The following is a 21,535-nucleotide window of genomic DNA, read 5'->3' as shown; positions in this document are numbered from 1 at the left end:
TGATAACTACTGTTATAACATGTGCCCAAAGTATTTTCATCTTTTTCATTATCTACAACTACAGTACCACCATAGAGTGGCCATTTTGATACCAAAATCATACCATCTTTTACTGAATTTCACCAAGCAAAAAGAGAGGCTTTGGATTCTAGATTATCCTCATTTCTCTCGGCAATTGTATGCATAGCAATATTTACCTGAGTCTGTATCCCAACATGCATATTTCCAATGGTAAAAACAAAACCGCATGTAGTACCATAGTAGAAAAACAGTCATCTCAACCAGTCAAAAGATAGACGAAGGGTCAAAACTTGAAAAGATTTCAGACTAACAATATAGATCGTTTCAGTAAGTTCAAAAATAAGAATGGCTACAGAAGAAGACAGCCATGAACGAGGCCAAAGGAACCAATACTTTCGACCAAGCAGAAAACTCAGCGACCTCCAGAATTAAATTACAACTGAAGGGAATATAAAGGCAACTCTACTTTTGAAATTAAAGACAACAGGTCGTCAAATTATTAACTAGCTTCTTTCTCCATATACTGTAGCCTGCAAAATAATTCAAGACTGCCACAGGGAAAAAGCAATCAATGCTGCCTGTAATGATGATCGCATGATTAAACTTGAATTCAAGGCAACGCTTTAATTGTTGTGGGTAATTGCACAATTTGATCGGGCTGCAAGAATAAAGCAATTGAATTTTAGATATCCAAGAATAAATTGGACAATAAGAAAGAGAGGACACGTGATAGTCATCATTTGCTTTAATAATGCTTTTAGGTTCTTTTCATTACTAAAAACGTAAAACATGATCAGAAAGTGGCTTTTGTGTACATGAAAAGAAAAACCAAAAGGTAAACAAAGCCAAAAGGATGGCAAAACATACAGCAGCTAACTCTTCTTCATGCTTGGGAATGAATGCTGTATCAATTTTTCCATCTTTGAAATCCTGCGACAAAGTCCATCCACATCAGACCACAGAGAAATTCAACTGGTAATGCAACCCAATTATAAATAAGAAAAGCGAAATGATTAAGAAAGTCTTTGAGAATATTAGATAAGACCTGAATATCAAGAATAAGCTTATGATAATCAATCGTAGTTGGTATTCCTGCAAAATGGGATAAAGTATCAAAAATAATCAAAAGGCAAGCAAATATGAACATTTCAACCACTATGATTTTTGGTACTTGAATGCCGGCATGCTTGCAATGGAAAATCATAAACATGTACTATCTTTTAAAAAAGAATAAACTATGAGATAAGTACTAAGGCATATTCAAAGAATGTTTCCTACAAAAAAGCCTATGCTTTAAGACACCAAATTTCTCATTCATCAAAACCTTGATAACAAAAATGAATAAAAGTTAACATGTACTCAACTTACTTGTAGTTTTACAGTTTCTATATCCACCAACCATGATGAGATTTGTTTGTGAACAAGCAGGAATCTGCCTAGTTTAAGTGTCATAAGCAGAGTACCATAAGCATCCGTCCCCACCCACAAAAAACCCTGGTTTCTAGGACAGAGATGTCTCTGGGACGAAATGCATCCCCACCCTGTTGGCATTTGATGTAAAGGTTTACTATGTTGTCATTGATGGCAATGTATTTTGTTTATTGATTTGTCAACAGGTTTACAGATAAGGTAAAAGGACTAGTTTGTGCATTGCCTAAGTGTTCAGGCAACCGGTGAAGAATTGAATCAGGTAATTGTTGATCAATCCGAGGTGTGCAGTCATAAAGTTGTGATCTACAGGGGACTAAAATCATTTGTCTACAATCACACAAGTTGGAATGATGATTTGCAGAAGATATTTCGAATCTATGAGATAATGTTAGCAATAGCAGGGAAAGTTGGAACAGTCTTGTTTGATTGATTGTCTGGTCAACTGTATGGCTGACATTGTTTTGAATTTTGATTGGTATAATGAGGGTCGACATTACGAAATCCAATTTTGACCTTTAGCATGATCGGTTGAAGAATTTGAATGGAAGGCCAACCTGATTAAGGTGGTGGAAAAACATGTTTCCTAAATCCTAATGGAGGTATTATAAAAGTGAATGAAATCGAGTTTCTTTTGTTGTTGAGGCACGATTGCGAGCTATTGTTTGGCTGATGCAGGAGTTGGTTAGTGACATGTGCTAGAGCAGATCCGTAAAACAGAGCATCATAATCAGATCGTATTCATCTTGGGTTTTTCTCAAGGCAAGCCCTAACAGACTTGCAAGTTAAATCCTCTCACGAGGTCACTCCTTACAGGGTGGACAGGATTCCTAACAGGATCTAAAGTTTAAATCCTCTACCCAAGTGACTCTTAGAAGGAGCTTGCAATCCTTTAATTGGTTGTTCTTAACAGAACTTTGTTTCTAGCCTTTAACTGAGCTAAAGATACTCTTAAACGGGTATTCCTTGAAGAAGGCGTTGCACAACTCCTAACAAGACAACATTCATCAGTGCACTAGTAGAAGATTGCCACCATCATCCCATATGTACTTTTCACCCTCTAACCATGGTTTCTATGGGAAAAATCTTTGTGCATGAATGTTTTATGTTTTTGGCATATTGTTGATATTTGCTGTTGCATGTTATCTCATACAAAGATTGTTTAAAGGCTGTTTTAGTCAAGAATTCTCCCATTCTAGGGAAGCAAAATGGTGTTTTGTGCTTGCATTTCCTTTTGTCCTTCCATATCAATTTTCTGAATAAAATATAGATAAAGATCATAAGATGACTATGACTTTTAAGGTTGTGTAATGAAATTTCCAGTCCCATTTGACATTGAGAGTCTCAATTTCACTCTCTATCATTTGAGCGGCCAATGGTTTCAACTTAAATAAAAACCGGTCCAAATATTTTAGTAAACATTTCTGCATATAAAACAGATCCTCTGTTTAGACTGGTCATAACTGTCTACCTTATAGACAAACATTCTTGTGTGGGTGGACTTTGCCAAATGTGATAGCTGTTGAGATCTAATGGTATAATTCCAACTATTTTTGGCAAAAGACAATATCAACGGTTTTTCGGTTGTTTTGAGACTTGGCTAGACTTGTAGCTATTTTTAATACCTTTCGATGTTTCATTTAGCTCAATATTGGGGCATATCTGCAATTTGTAGACTTTTTGTATAGAAACCAGAAGAGAAAAACATTCTCCACCCTATCTAGAATTCAGCCTCCTTTCTCTTGGAATACATTTAGGAACAGAAATCCCATCAGTGTATAATTTTAATTAGCACCATCCAGATTTCTTTACTCAGGCGTTCAGGAACAGATAAAGTGTAACAATAAGTATGGTACATCTTAATGGTTTCGAATGATTTGCCAAAGATTCATTTGCAATGTAATTCATATACATCTTTTTATAACTAGTTTTTCATGTACTATATGTATATCAGCACAAGCACCACACACACACCCGGCTGTCTCTGAACTTAGGCCCTTGGTCCTGCATCCCCAAAACCTGTCTCCTTATCCCGAAGTTCCCTGGAACACTGGTCAAAAACCTCTCTCATACACATTCAAATTTGGGGAAAGGTTCTTACTACATAGCTTTACTAATTTTGATTTATAATCAAAGTGAACAAGTGCCAAGTATTCAAATTAAGGATTGACCACATCAGTAAAGTGTGTTTTGCCTCATGGTGCATATGCAGTAAAGAAATGCAATAAGGTCAATTGGGCTCATTGCATGGATTTGGACATATGTTAGGATCTTCCTTGTGGCTTCTTGGATTTTGGAGCTGCCTCAGAAGGCAACTCAACATCCAAATAGATTGTCTAACAATTGAAAGAAACATTGCATATTTCTGATTTCTCTCATCTGTTGCTTCAAATATATTACTTCCTCTTCTTTAATTTATTCTAGGGCAGCATATCGTTTACAGTTATGCCATATTACAATGGCATTACATGTTTGCAATTTGAATCTTCATTCAACCAATAGTGAGAAATACTCTCCATCAGTTACAAAAGGAAGCAACTTGTTATTTAATAAAATGTACCTTTGTCTTCTGGTCTGCAAGATGCATACAAGAACTTAAGAATAAAATGGTCATGCACCACAAGTCTAAGCAGCACTCAGAGAACACAGAGATGGAAATTTTCAGTCACTGGTTAATGAGTAGAAGATCTGCCTGAAAGATCCCTGATGGATGCCCTTGCTGATCTGCTGTAGTTTTTAAACTAATAAACTATATTTTCCTGTGATTTCTTTGATGGTCTTTGAGAATAGACAGAAGTTGCAGAAGGTTTTGTTTTTGTTTTGTGTTTTTTGATAGTTTTCACAATAGTAATGAATAATGAACAATAAACATGAAAGGCGACTGAAAATAAATAAGAACATAGAGCCAAATCAGAATTGCTATAAATCGTACCAGGCAAATTTCTGATTTATAAAGCCAAATAATTGATCCAATGCAGTTCCAAGGAGCTTACATCCAACAATGATGCCAAACTGAATGGTGAATAATGAACATGAATCAAGGATACATCTGTGGCTGAATACAAGCATTCCCTATATTCCACGTGGGGTGTACCTGCTGCAAATGGCGGCCCTAAGACTGCAAGAATCACATCCCAGCTGAAAGAATCAATCTGCAATGCTGAAACCATAAAGCTGCAACCTGAATCCACAATAAAAAATGGCGTACTCTATCCCTGATAGCAACGCACACTGTCTAAAGAATCCAATGCCAATAATTGCTGAGGGCTATGTCCCAGCCAATCCAGAACCTGGGGTTTGCGTCCCAGATGAAGAATTGCTCTCTTAGAGCCAATTCACAAAAACAAGTTTTTCAATATGCAAAAGATAATAAGAAATTAGGTCTCCATCTCCTTATATCCCCTTCCAACTGTAAATCGAACTCTAAAGGGAAATTACACTTTGCCCTTTAAATAAAATATAATAAAATAATATTTTCCCAATTAAAGTCGTCCATGCTATAGGAAAAACATTACTTTATTAAAATTTCATAGCTGAAGGCACCAAAAAGTCTATAGAGAGTAAAAATCATGTATAATAATTCAAGACCTTTCCAACGAGCTATAACACATAGGTGTACCTGATCAACTGAAGCCAGAATCCCCTTATTACTCCAAAATGGTTATATTATTAACCTTATTTTAATTTATTTAATCACCAACTTAGGAAATATTTAAATATATTAAAATATTTCCCAAATGGTCCCAAAATGACCAATCAAACATGAATCTGACCTTGTCACCTATCTGTGACTGATGCCGGACAAGATGGGTCAACTGGTAGTCCATCCCTAAAATCTAGGGATGCTCCTAAAAAGTAGGAGACAGCCCCAATCAACCAAAATTGAGTCCCAATGACTCTCCCCTACTGTGTGAACCTCTGAGAGAACTATCACTGAACTGGGAGTTCCTCGTAAAAAATAGGAGATGCACTCTAAGTCTCCAAAACGTTCGCCAAGGTCTCCAAATGCCTCCTAGACCACTCCTAGTCAATCCCTACAAATTAGGAATCCCTCCTAAATTGTAGGAAACTGTTGTCTACTGCTCCAAACTACTTGGGAAGCTCATGCATGACTCTCAAAGCCCCTGGGTTGGTTCCCTCTACGCTCTGCTGGCCTATGGGAACCAGATAATAGACTAACCCTGCTAGAAATGTTGTCACCAAGGAAGGGCAGAAATTGGGGACATGACAGTCAGTTCATCAGAATGGCTAATGCAGCAAGGAATCATGCAATCAAAGGTGAATTCAGATACGTAAGGATGCTAAGTAAAAGATCATTAGAAGTATACATACATGCCTATGGTAGAGGCTCTGGGGTGCCAAAGCAGCCTGGGTTCTATTTCTATGTTATATGTAAATTAAGTAGCACTACTTTATTATGAATTAGTAGTTGAAGATTTTCAGGATGTAGGAATGAACATGGATAGTATTAAGATGAAAACGTAATAAAATCAAATGCAATTATGCATTTTACATCAAGTAAAATTAAAAAGACCTTATTTAGCAACTGCTAGATTTGTTCAACAACTGTATGCTACTTTGAGATGTATAACTAGCAAGAAAATGGCCAGCAATATAAATCAATGTCATCTATTTAATATTGGAGAGGTCACTAAGGGGCTAGGGGTGTTTGTTTAGATCCTAACAGTTGTCAATTCCAACAATGGCTATGCCTGTACTGCTCTAATTTAATACTAAATAGCTTTTAAGAATTTAAGTACCCATGTACAAGAAGAATCCATTTAAATCCATTCCTCGATACATTCTTGCAACAAACTTGACAAGTTTGAGATATTGTGTTTACAACTTTACATTACCGAGTCCTTCCCTGTGACCCCCAGGTCCTGGTTCGATTTGAACTGGGTTTGAATTCAAGCTTGATTCATTTGCAGTTCATCCAGGGCACAGGAAAATCACTGCGGGTTCATCTGGAATGAGCTCAGACAAACCTGAAACAGATTTTGAAACATTTTTTCAGAGTGCAATGGATCTTTTTTTTAATGTTTTACTGAGCGTGGGAACTTGTCAGGGAATCTTTGGTTTGCAATGTGCATCCACTTTGTCTTCTAAGAATCGCCTTTGCCCTAAATTTTCTGTATTGATTCCCAGTGTCTATTCAAAAAGTTTTGCATCCTTAAATTAGCAATTTATTAGTATCTTCTAACGTTATAAATTATTGACATTTTAATATTAAGAAATATTATTAAGTATTAAAAGTATAAATATTAAAAATATGTATATAAATCTAATATTTTATTTTATTTTAGGCTATATATATGGACGAACCTGACTCAAAAAAAAAAAATACCAAACACAAACCTGAACCTGGAACCTGGAACCAAGCCAAACTGGAACCACTGACTTCGTTTAATATTGTGAATTGGACCTATTTTACTAAAAAGCAAATATTGGGATAAAATTTAGAAAACAAATTACTACATAATTAATTTGGCTCTTTCATAATTTCATTTGATCTCCATGGAAAGTTATATCTACAATTGTACCTAAAAGCACATATTCAATGATACCAAGTATATAGCAATGCTGAGGAACAAATCCTTCCAATCAACTACACAAGTGAACAAAGGCTTACAAGAATGAACAAAATATCTTAGCTTTCTAATAAAAAGCCACCATAGATAAATTTTGAAGCCTACCAGTTATAACAGTGTCATCAAGGGCTCTTTGCATGCGCGCAATTGCCCTCTCTCTTGTAGGTGCCCAGACAATAAGCTAAAGAAAAATAAAACTTAAAAGAATTAATATCCAGCTCATTACACAACTTTGTAACACCTAATATATATATTATAACTTAAACTGTCTTATATGAGATCAAAATAGAAATTGGCATGGAATTATATAGTTGCTTAATCTGAAAAGGAACTTTTAACATGTCAATAATCGTAAATAAGATGAATAAATTCAACAAGTTAAAAAAGTTAAACGCGTGAAGTTTCCACAGTCCATACTAACACTTAACAGCAAGTTTCTGAATTGCACTGTGTAGTTTCGTAATTTTGTAATATCACAAAATTACACACAATGAAATTGAGAAATTTTCTGTTAATATCAAAGCATGAAAAAAGCATTACTAATTGAAAAAAAATTACTAAGTGAACATTGTGAAAACAATGATTTGGAGCATAATGAAACTTCTCAGATAACCACCTTTCCTAATAGAGAGTCATAGCTTGGTGGAACCACGTAATCAGAATAAATATGACTGTCCATGCGTACAAATGGACCTCCTGCTGGCAAATAACTTGTTATCCGGCCTGCACATGAGGGCACATAATGAATTAAAATTTAATATTTGCAGGGTCCAATGAATTCTCTTATTAGTTATTAACTATTAGCTATCACACAGTCTTGAATTGTCATGAAAAAAAAAATTGAAGCATATCTATGGATGTTCGAAAAACATAAAAATTGGACAGAATCCTGTCATGAAAGAAGCTAATGCATTAGAAAAGGTTAAAAAGGGCAAATATAAATTACTCATATAATGACCCTGGGACCCTTGTTCCCAGACTACATAAGTAAACATAGGATAGTAAGCTTGAGATAAACAGTCTAATTTAATAGAGGTTGCACAGTTTTTGCAATACCATGGTCTTCCTGATCATTCTCAATCAGGCAATTTCCAATCACAAATCAAATATGATTTTTCTCAATGCTTAATTGTTAGGACTCGGGACTGTGACCTCCAAATCCCAAACATCCTTTTCTCCACAAGTCAAGTTTCAGTGCCATCCTTCAATTGTGGGAAATGGGAAGCAGATTCAGTGGCTAAAAACACCAACACTCTGGTGTTCTCAGCTTCCCATGATTACTATCTAGTATCAGTGGTTATCACACGGACAAGTAGAATAGTTTATTAACAGTTGCTTTTAGCTAGCTAGAAAGGGATAACAATTCTTCATCTGAGGCCAATATTTAGAAACAATTTTCTGGATATCTGACATTTTGTATGGCTAGAAATCTGTAGCACAGTAAACACAGCCCATTTGATTTGATCTATCAAGAGCAATAACTTGAGATTGAGAACATTACACAGCATCAGTCTACTAGTTTTACAAGCTTTAGGGCAAAAATGTTACTAATATCCAGTATTAAGCTTCACACTCAACTGCCACTGATTTGTTGTGCATTTAGGTATCCAGTGCAATTAGACAATGTTACTAATATCCAGTATTAAGCTTCACACTCAACTGCCACTGATTTGTTGTGCATTTAGGCATCCAGTGCAATTAGACAGAAGAAAAGTTCCATGTTTAACATTTCGATTCAGATCTAAAGCATTAGACAAAGATTTTAAGAATCAACCTGGTCCTGGGCGAAATCCTTTAAAAGCATCCTCTGCATTAATACGGCATTCAATGGAGTGTCCTCGTAGGACTATATTCTCCTGTATGTGATTAAAACATTATTCAAAAAGTTGATTGGCCTAACACCCAGTATAAAGAGGAGAATACACAATCCAACAAAATCAACTCTATTTATTGTCTCCATAAACGCCACCTGTGTCATCCGAAGCTTCTCTCCCATAGCAACACGAATTTGTTCCTCAATTAAATCTGTTGAGGAAATCATTTCAGTGATTGGATGCTCCACCTACATTTAGAAACAACTCAGCCCTTTGTCATTCAAATTTGATTGATGTGTGCAATTTGTCTCACAAGAAAGGGTCAAGGAATGGGATCAGTGTAGTCTTACCTGAATCCTAGTGTTCATCTCCATGAAGTAGAAGGAACCACTTTCATCAAGAAGAAATTCAATAGTGCCAACCCCAATATACCCTATAGATGTAGCAGCTGCAACAGCAGCATCGCCCATTGCCTTTCTCAGGTCAGGATTCAAAGCAGGTGATGGTGCTTCCTCTAAAAGCTTTTGATTCCTCCTCTATATTCAGAAGATAGCACATAAAACCACTATTAATATCAAAAGAAATTAAAGATGTTGAAATCCTAACATTTCAGTATCTCATAGACATTTTGATATGAATATACAAGTTAGAACAGTCATCAAAAATACTTCTTGTAGTACCACAACTTAGTGCAACTGCAACATACACTAGAGAAAATGCATTTGAGTTAGAACAGTCATAAAAATACTTCTTTTAGTACCACAACTTACTGCAACTGCAACCTACACTAGAGAAGAGGCATTTGAGAGAACTAAATGTCGTGAGAACTTTTGAAATTAGATAGACAAAACCAAACTTCACGACAATCATAAATATTGAGGATGAGAAAAGCAAGAAGTTTAAGTACAATATGCTGAAGCACTTGACCACATCAAGGTTCTTAAACAAAAAGCAAATAGTAAACCTAAGACACTAGGTTCTCCTTGTTTGATTCCAAAAAGAACAAACCATACCAAATAAAGTTTTATGAATCACCCATACCATATTGGTGCTCATTCGGTATTTAAAGTACTAGAAACGTGGTCCAAAACTGGATCTGGGTCATCAACAAGATTAGATGCTTGAATCCACTGCCAATTTTTGAGCGGCTAGACACAGTTTTGGCCTCATAAATGCAGTTAACTTGCAGAGGTAACAACAATACTTTGGTGGCATCAAAAGTTAAATACATTTACTATCTAAAAGCATTGAATTCTCATTGTGCAGACTCCAGTCCAAATCCCCATTGTGACATCTGAGTGAAACTCAAATTGAATTTCCATTGTGGACTTATATGCCTTCTCAGTTGAATAAAGTTGAATTTGTTGATTAACTGGAGGTGCCGGTTGACTCGGTCCTGAATACAAAGGGATCAAGTGTTGGGATAAGACCCTCCATTTGTGGCCTCAGTAGCTGAAGCCGGACTAAAAACTCCCAAGATACAAATAAAGGTCAGAAAGCTACAAAAAAAGGGATATTGAATATCTTCACATATTCATATTGCTCTAGAAACGGTATGCACTTTTAGAAAGGAAAAAGGCACCTCCTTTCAAGTCAATATGCAAAAATTATGGTTTTTGGAAGGTGAAGAGAATGAGCACCGAGTGTTTTCTTTCTGTCATGAGGCAGTTCAGTAACTGTCAATCTGCGTGAACCAGCAATTTCGTCTAGTTTGAAAGTAGAGGAAGCAACAAGAAAACATTTAGCCTTCATATTTTGGTTGTCAGGTTTCCAAGCCAAGCCCAAAACATGTCTAAAGCGGTGTGTTGTTTCCAAAAATTGGATAGGAGATGTAACAACAATACTCTGGTGGCATCCAAAGTTAAATACATTTACTATCAAAGGGACTAAGATCAATTGCTAAAAGCATTGAATTCTCATTGTGCAGACTCCAGTCCAAATCCCCATTGTGACATCTGAGTGAAACTCAAATTGGATTTCTATTGTGGACTTATATGCCTTCTCAGTTGAATAAAGTTGAATTTGTTGATTAACTGGAGGTGTTGGTTGACTTGGTCCTGAATACAAAGGGATCAAGTGTTGGGATAAGACCCTCCATTTGTGGCCTCAGTAGCTGAAGCCAGACTAAAAACTCCCAAGATACAAATAAAGGTCAGAAAGCTACAAAAAAAAGGATATTGAATATCTTCACATATTCATATTGCTCTAGAAACGGTATGCACTTTTAGAAAGGAAAAAGGCACCTCCTTTCAAGTCAATATGCAAAAATTATGGCTTTTGGAAGGTGAAGAGAATGAGCACCGAGTGTTTTCTTTCTGTCATGAGGCAGTTCAGTAACTGTCAATCTGCGTGAACCAGCAATTTCATCTAGTTTGAAAGTAGAGGAAGCAACAAGAAAACATTTAGCCTTCATATTTTGGTTGTCAGGTTTCCAAGCCAAGCCCAAAACATGTCTAAAGGGGTGTGTTGTTTCCAAAAATTGGATAGGAGATGTAACAATAATACTTTGGTGGCATCCAAAATTAAATACATTTACTATCAAAGGGACTAAGATCAATTGCTAAAAGCATTGAATTCTCATTGTGCAGACTCCAGTCCAAATCCCCATTGTGACATCTGAGTGAAACTCAAATTGGATTTCCATTGTGGACTTATATGCCTTCTCAGTTGAATAAAGTTGAATTTGTTGATTAACTGGAGGTGTGGGTTGACTTGGTCCTGAATACAAAGGGATCAAGTGTTGGGATAAGACCCTCCATTTGTGGCCTCAGTAGCTGAAGCCGTACTAAAAACTCCCAAGATACAAATAAAGGTCAGAAAGCTACAAAAAAAAGGATATTGAATATCTTCACATATTCATATTCCTCTAGAAACGGTATGCACTTTTAGAAAGGAAAAAGGCACCTCCTTTCAAGTCAATATGCAAAAATTATGGCTTTTGGAAGGTGAAGAGAATGAGCACCAAGTGTTTTCTTTCTGTCATGAGGCAATTCGGTAACTGTCAATCTGCGTGAACCAGCAATTTCGTCTAGTTTGAAAGTAGAGGAAGCAACAAGAAAACATTTAGCCTTCATATTTTGGTTGTCAGGTTTCCAAGCCAAGCCCAAAACATGTCTAAAGGGGTGTGTTGTTTCCAAAAATTGGATAGATGTAACAACAATACTTTGGTGGCATCCAAAGTTAAAAACATTTACTATCAAAGGGACTAAGATCAATTGCTAAAAGCATTGAATTCTCATTGTGCAGACTCCAGTCCAAATCCCCATTGTGACATCTGAGTGAAACTCAAATTGGATTTCCATTGTGGACTTATATGCCTTCTCAGTTGAATAAAGTTGAATTTGTTGATTAGCTGGAGGTGTTGGTTGACTTGGTCCTGAATACAAAGGGATCAAGTGTTGGGATAAGACCCTCCATTTGTGGCCTCAGTAGCTGAAGCCGGACTAAAAACTCCCAAGATACAAATAAAGGTCAGAAAGCTACAAAAAAAAGGATATTGAATATCTTCACATATTCATATTCCTCTAGAAACGGTATGCACTTTTAGAAAGGAAAAAGGCACCTCCTTTCAAGTCAATATGCAAAAATTATGGCTCTTGGAAGGTGAAGAGAATGAGCACCGAGTGTTTTCTTCCTGTCATGAGGCAGTTCGGTAACTGTCAATCTGCGTGAACCAGCAATTTCGTCTAGTTTGAAAGTAGAGGAAGCAACAAGAAAACATTTAGCCTTCATATTTTGGTTGTCAGGTTTCCAAGCCAAGCCCAAAACATGTCTTAAGGGGTGTGTTGTTTCCAAAAATTGGATAGGAGATGTAACAACAATACTTTGGTGGCATCCAAAATTAAATACATTTACTATCAAAGGGACTAAGATCAATTGCTAAAAGCATTGAATTCTCATTGTGCAGACTCCAGTCCAAATCCCCATTGTAACATCTGAGTGAAACTCAAATTGGATTTCCATTGTGGACTTATATGCCTTCTCAGTTGAATAAAGTTGAATTTGTTGATTAACTGGAGGTGTTGGTTGACTTGGTCCTGAATACAAAGGGATCAAGTGTTGGGATAAGACCCTCCATTTGTGGCCTCAGTAGCTGAAGCCGGACTAAAAACTCCCAAGATACAAATAAAGGTCAGAAAGCTACAAAAAAAAGGATATTGAATATCTTCACATATTCATATTGCTCTAGAAACGGTATGCACTTTTAGAAAGGAAAAAGGCACCTCCTTTCAAGTCAATATGCAAAAATTATGGCTCTTGGAAGGTGAAGAGAATGAACACCGACTGTTTTCTTTCTGTCATGAGGCAGTTCGGTAACTGTCAATCTGCGTGAACCAGCAATTTCGTCTGGTTTGAAAGTAGAGGAAGCAACAAGAAAACATTTAGCCTTCATATTTTGGTTGTCAGGTTTCCAAGCCAAGCCCAAAACATGTCTAAAGGGGTGTGTTGTTTCCAAAAATTGGATAGGAGATGTCTTTAGCCATTAAAGCTAAAGATGAACAATCTTTGATTTTGGACAAACTAGTTGAATGCATGCGATGCTAATTGGTAAGTATGACCTCTCCACTAAACTGCAAACATCATATGCGAAGGTAAATCTTAAGTTCTGTCATGTCCCTTGGAGATGCATCCCCAAGGTTTCAGGCAGTTTCAAGTACAGAAGGAATGGAAACAGCATATCTGCCCTCAATATGAAGGATGTCTCCCAAGGTGTTCCCCATAGAGAGGACCCAGGAGACATCATGGCATCCCTGAGGTTCTGCATGAGATCCCACTTGAACCATGCCAAAAAAAGAATTGATGTTCAACTGTTTTTTAAATGTCAAAAACGCTAAAGGATTGAAAGGGACTGCCTAGGCCATCAAACCTGAAAGTTTTATTCATATTTTTCCTAGCCCGCCATTTTCTTGTTTTCATTTGCATTTTCACAATTTTGGTTTTGCAAGTAGGCAGATTCAAGAAAGCTTGGAAACTGAAAACTAAAGAGGTGAAGGAAACGAGAAAGGACAAAGTAGGAAGAAACAAGAGAGAAAGTTAAAGGAAAAAGGCAAGCTATACTAGCATGTCCTTACTTCTTTAAGTTTTGATATGTCAAATACTAGCCCATAGTTCCAAGTATGTTCTTGTTTTATTTCCAAACCTTCACAGCTACTGTTACAGACTTAAATGCCTCGTTTTTCAGTTGTTACAACTTTTAAAAACTTGTATATCTGCAAATGCTTCCGTGTATTCTTACAAACTTATTTAATTTTTAACTTGGTCAAACCTTCAAACCTCAGCTTTTTTTAACTTGTTCAAAATTGCAAAGCTATTGTTTCTGGCATGCAATATCTTCTTTTCCTTTTTGTTTGAGCTTAGATGTGAAAAAAAGTTGATTACTTTTTATATTCGTATTTTTTTATGTATCTTTCCAGAATCAAGATGAGATCATTCAGTAATAAATTTGAAAGAGTTGTTAAGGAACCAGCAAAGGTCAGCAGAAGTCTAACCAAAAGCAATGGCAGTTCAGCTAGAGGTGCATTGCAAACAAATTGTCTTCCAAGTTGTTGTCACCAAATGCCAAAGGCCCATTTATCCAAAAAAGCTCCTTTGCCCTGATTTGCAACATTGCTTGATGCTTGATGCCATATAATTGCGTAAACTTAATCCACTCTGCTCTAATTAAAGCAGTTTCCTTTAGTCTGTATATTTCCTTTAAGGCATTCATGATGCTATTCGTCACTTGTGGTCATCAAGAGGAAGACTTGCTAGGTTTCACATACAACTTTAAATTCAAATTATATAGTTTTTTCCACCTTTTCTGGCTCTTGGGACGAACATGCTTAGTGTATAACTTTGTCTTAGATCTCTCATGAATGCTCACCTTCATCTAGCCATGAATGCTGTCGATTTTCTGGTAGATCTCTCTAAGAATAATACTATGTGAATACCCAAATTTGATGACTGTGAAATCAAGTTTGTATAGAAGATGTGATGTATCCCACATTCAAACAAAAAGTATCACTGACAATAATCTTCTTCCCCCTTTCCTTCCTTTGTCACTGACTTTATCTTTTCCACTCATGTACCATAATCATAAGTTGCAAGGCTCTGATAACTCAATTTCTCTATAATTGAATTAAGTAGGAAGCAGATTGGGTCTCAATTACTCTGAGAAATTCCTTACTCACAAAGGTTCAAAACAATGGCGGTGAAATATGTTAGTTGCAAATGAACGCTTTTACTTCCCCTGCATTCAATACCAGTTATTTGTTTTACCCTATATTTCCATTTTTTTTGAGAGAATTCCTCATGGCATGCACTCAATGAGGGATCCAATAGAAGTGGCTACATGTGGATTGAATCAATTTGCATGCTGGCTTGCAAAAATATGTTGTATCTGTAAAAACACACACTACAATTTGATGGCCAAATTCCTCAATGCCTTCTCTTGGATCTGAAACTGAAACTAGAACTCAACATCCTTTCTATTTCTTGAGTATTCAATTGCCCTCAAAAAGTGTGGTCCATCAATACATGAAATCATTATGTTGATGAATGGGTGATTTCTTATCTGCCCATACATCCATGATAATGATACAACCATATGTTATCCATTTAGTCTTCTCCTTCACTAATAGGCTACTCTTGAAATAACATTTCTCCAAGTGAGTGGCTCTCAATTTAGTTTTGTTAGGGCCCCCATAACCACCACTAGCTTTGCCTAGCTTACAATAAGCTCCTTTTCATAAGTAGATTAGTCAACTTTTGAAGGAATATTCTTACCAAAAATAATTTGGCAATGACCTCATTTGCATCACCTTAGCCAACACATTGAAAATTCTGTAATTGGGTTTTGTGTTGACAAAAGTGTGTCATTCCATTTCTCTTGATTCCATTGCATTCACGATAATTGCTGGATATGCAGGTGGTCTGCTTAAACCTCTTGATGTTCAAGAAGCCACTGTTGCAGTGATGGCCTTACGAAGGATATGACACAAGCCACACTAGTTGGTGGCAAATCTATGAACGTCCAAGATCACTACACACACTTGCCACTATTCTCTCACAAGTACCTAATTACTCTATTGCTTAGAGGAACTGGTCCACATATAGCTTTATCCATGCAATAAAAAAACACATACCTCTAAAAGAACAGAAAATCTTGTTGTGCATTGTACCTTATGTCTCATTAATTGTGAGACCCCTAAGTATAGGCAAAGCACAATGACAAGGTTGAACGTAGAGATTAGCAGCAAAATTTTGATAAGTAGCATGAGGTTCAAACGATATTAGATGGGCAGTTCCTTCTAGCAGTTCCAATAACGAGTTTCTAAGACAGCTAGTCAATGATGATGGTTCAAATTTTGGGCTTGTTGCTCAAACAAAAACTGGCTGTGAATATCGCTTTTGGAAAGTACCATTTTCACCTTTTGATGTTTGTCAATTTAACTATAGTTGATAATTTCTGCTCTTTTGTAACAGATTTTTGTTTTCAGCTACTGCAATATTCATATGATAACATCTGTAATCTGACACTTAACACTGTTTAATTGTTATAACTTACCAATCATCCGCTGTGTAGTGTGTTGTCAATTCTATATTTGTTATTTAATTTTGAACACTTTATATGTGTATAGCCATCCCCAAATCAACAAAAGAATTTTGCCACCCCTGAAACCTTGCCACCCATCCCAGAAACTGGTTCCCTCTATAACTTCTGTGTTTGAATTTTCCATTATATGTTCAACTCTTACAAGCTCATAAGCCAATTCATACAGAGGAAAAAGGTAACAAATGAAAGGTTAAGTAGGCAAGGTTCCTCCATTCCATTATGAAAGAAGAAACATCCAATTGATTCCTAACAAGCAAAGTACAGGAAATAAGTAGCATGGCTTGTGATTTACAGCAGTATGCAATGTATGCAGCATGTCTTGTACTGTTGTGTGTGAAGAAAAGGAATTCTGTATGAATGGAGTAGATGATAGCCTTTGGAGAGATTGTAGAAGCATCTAAAATTCAAGCATTTGTGTTGTTTGATTGTCCATGAAATTGCAGAAACTCTTTTGCAGTGATTATCCATTTGTTGCGAGCTAAGCTATGGACCATCCATCTTACTTTATGGATCAAAGTGTGCCCAACAATAAAGAAGAAAATGCTACATTTTGAAACTAAGGTCAAATTATATGAGACAATTCTAATTCTAGCTGATTGTTTATTCAGTTATCATTTTTATTAAAACTAACAGGGACATTAACTGAACTTAAGAAATTAATACCTGGATACTACAGTCACGCTCACCAAAATGAACGCAATTACCATATTTATCTGCAAGAATCTGCAATTAAAACATTTAAGTAAGCTCAGTAGACGTTTTGACTTGTAAATCAATCATTGCCAAACAAATCAATTAACACTAGAATTATCTACTTGAACAAAGTGATGTAAATTAAGTGTCACTTGTTAATTTTTGGATATTTAAAATTGAAGTCTTACAATTTCCGTTTGAATCAGATTGGATGGACATTTAACCACCCCAACAAAAACAGAATGTTGCAAAACGATATACTAGTCAAATGAGCATTCTTTACAAAAAACTGCAAGTATCAAGAAAGGATATTTACCTGGAATTCAATATGTCTAGGATTTTTTATGTATCTCTCTAAATAAACACCATCATTTCCAAAGGCTGCACCTGCCTCACTTCTTGCTTGCTGAAAATATTAAAAAGGTAGTGTATAAACTTCAGTTATCCAGTTGAAATAGCTCTCGTTCATAGAAGAAATGGCTTATACAAAAATTACATTACGAAACTTTTTAACTGATAAAAAATAGATAGGTTCTCATTTTTGGCATATCTAACCATATGTTATTTGGAAAGAAAATCAGTGAGTGTAATCTTGTTTAAAGAACAGCAATCCCCAATGCAATGATTCTTGACTTTGTGGCCACATCTGTTATTTACTAAAAAGAAAATAATGCGCCAGACCCTACTTATGCCGTGGACAGGTTTCACTGCCAAATGTGAAAGTGTATAATTAACTAAATAAAATGGATTCATGAAGATATCAAACTCGATCCTTCTTCTGGGACAGAGGTTGTTCACAGTCCATCAACAGTTAATCAAGCAAAGGATCAGTATCCATTGGCAAGATGGTAAGAATCAACCCACTCTGAGCATGGGCAATAAGATTAACTATAGCAGAAAAATAATATTTAGGGACTAAATCTCTGTGCAATGCATATTCACCAATTGCAGATATTCCTGTTACTTCTTATTTAACTGTATGAATGCACTATGGACTTAGTATGTTGTAGATTAATAGGAAGATTTTTCTTCATAATAGCATTAATCATTTTCGTGAATTCCATAGTGATTGCTATATGCCGTCTCTTATTGCTAAAATATTGTCTTAAGGTGGCATATATTTTCCCAAGATATGCTTTCTGTATATTTAACTGTATGTGCATTGTATTTAATCACAATTGACTGCTCGACAACAAAGCAAAGTTGCATTGGTTTATTCATGTTGTTCAATACACTTCTGGTTATCTAACATTTCATTAGAAGGAATGCAACCATTAGGTATTTCAGAAATTTGCAGGAACGGTGTAGACACTTCCAGCAATTAACAGCATATGATCAAGAATAGTTTTTCTTTAGTTATTTAAAATATAAAAGGTCATACTAGAAACAAGAAAAGCAGTTGGTACCTGCAACAGCTTTACAAATTCTCCTGGTTCATTTGCCAAGCGCATTCCACGGCCTCCACCACCTGCAGTTGCCTTCAGAAGACAGAAAGACTTGTATTATCCATCTAAACATAAATCAACTGTTAGTTTGCCTCTCTGAAACCTTAAAATGTTGCAATCTCGCAGAATTTGTTCATTAAGGAAAGATTAAAGGATGGCCCAGATAGTCAGAGATCAGGAGATCTGCATCAAAATGTGAATAGCTTTTTTCCTTTTAATGGATTTAGATCAGAACAAGAAAAAAATAATGCATGGAACAAAAACTCAAAACAAGCAAATCTTGGATGCCTCAATAAACCATGATAAGATATGCAAGACTGTCTTCGGCTGTTATTTTGTGCACTGGTGCTCATTTCTTTTGGTGCTACCTCCCCCATTGTCTAGACATATGTTATGCAGCTATTCCCTATCTATAATTATTTCTTAAAGGCATTGCTCACGCTTAAGACTGTAATGCTTTATTGACTATTCTATTGATTTAACAAACAAATAATGCTTGAATAGTCATAACTCTGTTACAAAATTTAAGAGTATTTTGTCTAAATGGTATATTTTTATGCCATAAGAATAATCCATGTCAGTACATTTCAACTTATATAAATATTAGCCAAACCCCAAGCAAAAGGGTAATGTCTTCAATATTTAGAATCTTCTACAGAAGCATATTAATGGGGTGTGTGTGTATTGTCTATTGTTTAAGTGGTCTAGCCCACCATTAGTAATACATACAAAGAAAGGAAAAACCCAGTATGGCCATGCCAAAATGTATTATTGAAACCAATATTTTAATTTCTTCATTTTCATGAATGTTTACCTGAGATTTTGTTCAGTATTTTGATGATTTCCTGTTATATTATCGTTCTACAGTTCTACTAGAAATCGCACCAAAGAGACACATTGACCACCACAATTAAGGTCATTTGTTTAGGTCACAGCTAAGTCGCCACAGTTTCTGGGCATCTATATTCCCCCTTTTGTACAAAAGAGGACTTTTCTCACTTCATACTCTACACATTGTTCAAAATTCATAAGTTTTGTGTTTTGCCCTCATTATCAAACTCAGAGAAAAAAGGACCCTTGCCTATCCGCTAAACACAGGATGCCTTCAAAATCCCAAAATGGGCAACTAGAAAAATTCCCTAAAAAACCTTTTAGCAGGTTAGGAAATTCCTTGCAACTCCATCCTGAGATATATAACCACGTTGCTACACTTCTATTGAGCCATACTCCTTTTTAACTTATTAGCTTTTTAAATTTTCTGATGAACCGTTAACATAGCTGTAGAGATAAGACACAAGGAGGAAGATATCAAGTAGCCAAGCATTTGATCCAAATTTGAGGACTATGGACAATCCTTAAGATCAAAATGCCCAAAACACCCTAGACACTGTCATTTGCAGAAGATGTGCAAAAAAAGGAAGTTCAAAATGCCCAAAAAAGGCCATGATTTTGCACAAAAACAAGCTCACAAAAAATGTCAAACGCAGGCCTAAAAACGCCAAAAAGCCAACAATTTTTCAGAGTAAGTTGGTCACACTGGCAAGGTAAAGGCAGATGACACACGAGTTGCAGGAGAAAAGCCACCCAAAGGAAAAATATATATGGAAACCCTAGATGGATTTTAGAAAAATATACTTGCAAAGAAATTTTTGAACATAGCATGGAAAACAATGCACCCAGAAAAAAGAGAGAATGACCCAGTGGAGATCTACAAAAACCCACCAAGAATCTACAATAAAGAATTACTAATGGCACAAAAAAAAAGAGCTTCAAAAGAAACCCTAGCTGTTATTATAAAAACTAAAAAAATGGCAGATTTGACTGTAAAAAATGATGGAAACAAAACTGTTGGATGAAAATCAAAGACAGAGGGTTTAAAACACCATAGACACTGCCATTTGCAGAAGATATGCAAAAAAATGTCAAAAATGCACAAAAAAGGCCACGATTTGGCAAAAAAAAGGCTCAGAAAAACATGTCAAATGCAGACCCAATAATGCCAAAAAGGCAGCTGTTTTTCAGAGGAAGCTGGTCGCACAGGCAATGTAAAGACAGATGACGCATAAGTTGCAGGAGAAAAGCCGCCCAAAGAAAAATATATACAGAAACCGTAAACCAATTTTAGAAAAATATAACTGCAATCAAATTTTTGAACACTTCCAGACAGAGGATGTTGAAAATCTCAAGTCTAAAATTTCATGAAGAAATTTATGATTTTCAAAACTTATTTCAAAAACTAACTCAAAAAATTTCAATAATGAAATTATTATTTTTCGAAAAAAATAGCTCTAATACCATATTTTGGTAAAATAATGAATGTGTTATTAAACAGAGAACATAAATGATCTATACATACAAGTATACACCAGAATGTTTGTATAACAAACAAAGAGAAAAATAGAAACATTCTGAAGAGAAAAGAGAAAGCTTCCATATTGAACAGAAAGAGAATATGGAAACAAAAGAAGAACGACCATTAGAAATAGAAGTAAATCTACGGAAGAGAGAGAAACAAAAATAGAGAGATTTAACTCTAATAGTCATAGCTATATTGCATGTAGGCAGCGATGTCAAGTTATTGAAAGATCAATTAAGAATAAAAATGGAATAAGCATATATATTGCAGCCTTAGCTAGCAAATATTATTCAATTACAGTATGGTTGAGAATTCAAAATTAGTTGAAGCTAGTGACCTGATAGTGCATGGAGATGAAACAATGCATAAAATAAACCATAAACCATACAGAATATTCTACATATGTGAGAACTAGCTAAGTATACTTTCACTCAGATATACTGTAGATCAAGACATTGAGTTCAACTAAAAGAGGCATCATGCTAAAGAATCAGGACAAATCATGTCCATATAAAATTGCAGGAATAGACATTAAAAGATAATGACTATCAACTTCATACATCAGCAGTATATCAATAAGCACTGGCGGGAAT

At 35.7% G+C, this 21,535-nt stretch overlaps 1 protein-coding gene across 2 annotated transcripts in view; it reads right to left on the bottom strand.

Annotated features, from left to right (window-relative positions):
* Positions 1 to 293: 293 nt before the first annotated feature.
* CAC2 (acetyl Co-enzyme a carboxylase biotin carboxylase subunit) overlaps positions 294 to 21,535 on the bottom strand; it is a 55,471-nt gene continuing 34,229 nt past the window's right edge. For both annotated transcript variants that reach the window (XM_089819646.1, XM_089819645.1), the window contains exons 7-17: positions 18,548 to 18,619; positions 17,458 to 17,547; positions 17,112 to 17,171; positions 9,205 to 9,390; positions 9,010 to 9,102; positions 8,815 to 8,896; positions 7,657 to 7,763; positions 7,146 to 7,221; positions 1,067 to 1,113; positions 889 to 951; positions 294 to 679 (exon numbers count right to left, since the gene is read on the bottom strand). In XM_089819646.1, the coding sequence (XP_089675772.1) occupies positions 632 to 679; positions 889 to 951; positions 1,067 to 1,113; positions 7,146 to 7,221; positions 7,657 to 7,763; positions 8,815 to 8,896; positions 9,010 to 9,102; positions 9,205 to 9,390; positions 17,112 to 17,171; positions 17,458 to 17,547; positions 18,548 to 18,619 (924 nt within the window). In that variant the 3' untranslated portion in view covers positions 294 to 631. The remainder of the gene's footprint in view (positions 680 to 888; positions 952 to 1,066; positions 1,114 to 7,145; positions 7,222 to 7,656; positions 7,764 to 8,814; positions 8,897 to 9,009; positions 9,103 to 9,204; positions 9,391 to 17,111; positions 17,172 to 17,457; positions 17,548 to 18,547; positions 18,620 to 21,535) is intronic.

The sequence above is a fragment of the Cupressus sempervirens genome, chromosome 3 (assembly GCF_028749045.1).
Source record: "Cupressus sempervirens isolate cs-2001-9-10 chromosome 3, ASM2874904v1, whole genome shotgun sequence".
In the NCBI taxonomy this organism is placed as follows: Eukaryota; Viridiplantae; Streptophyta; class Pinopsida; order Cupressales; family Cupressaceae; genus Cupressus; species Cupressus sempervirens.
The sequence above is the reverse complement of the archived record's forward strand: the minus strand, read 5'-3'. Positions and strand labels throughout refer to the sequence as shown.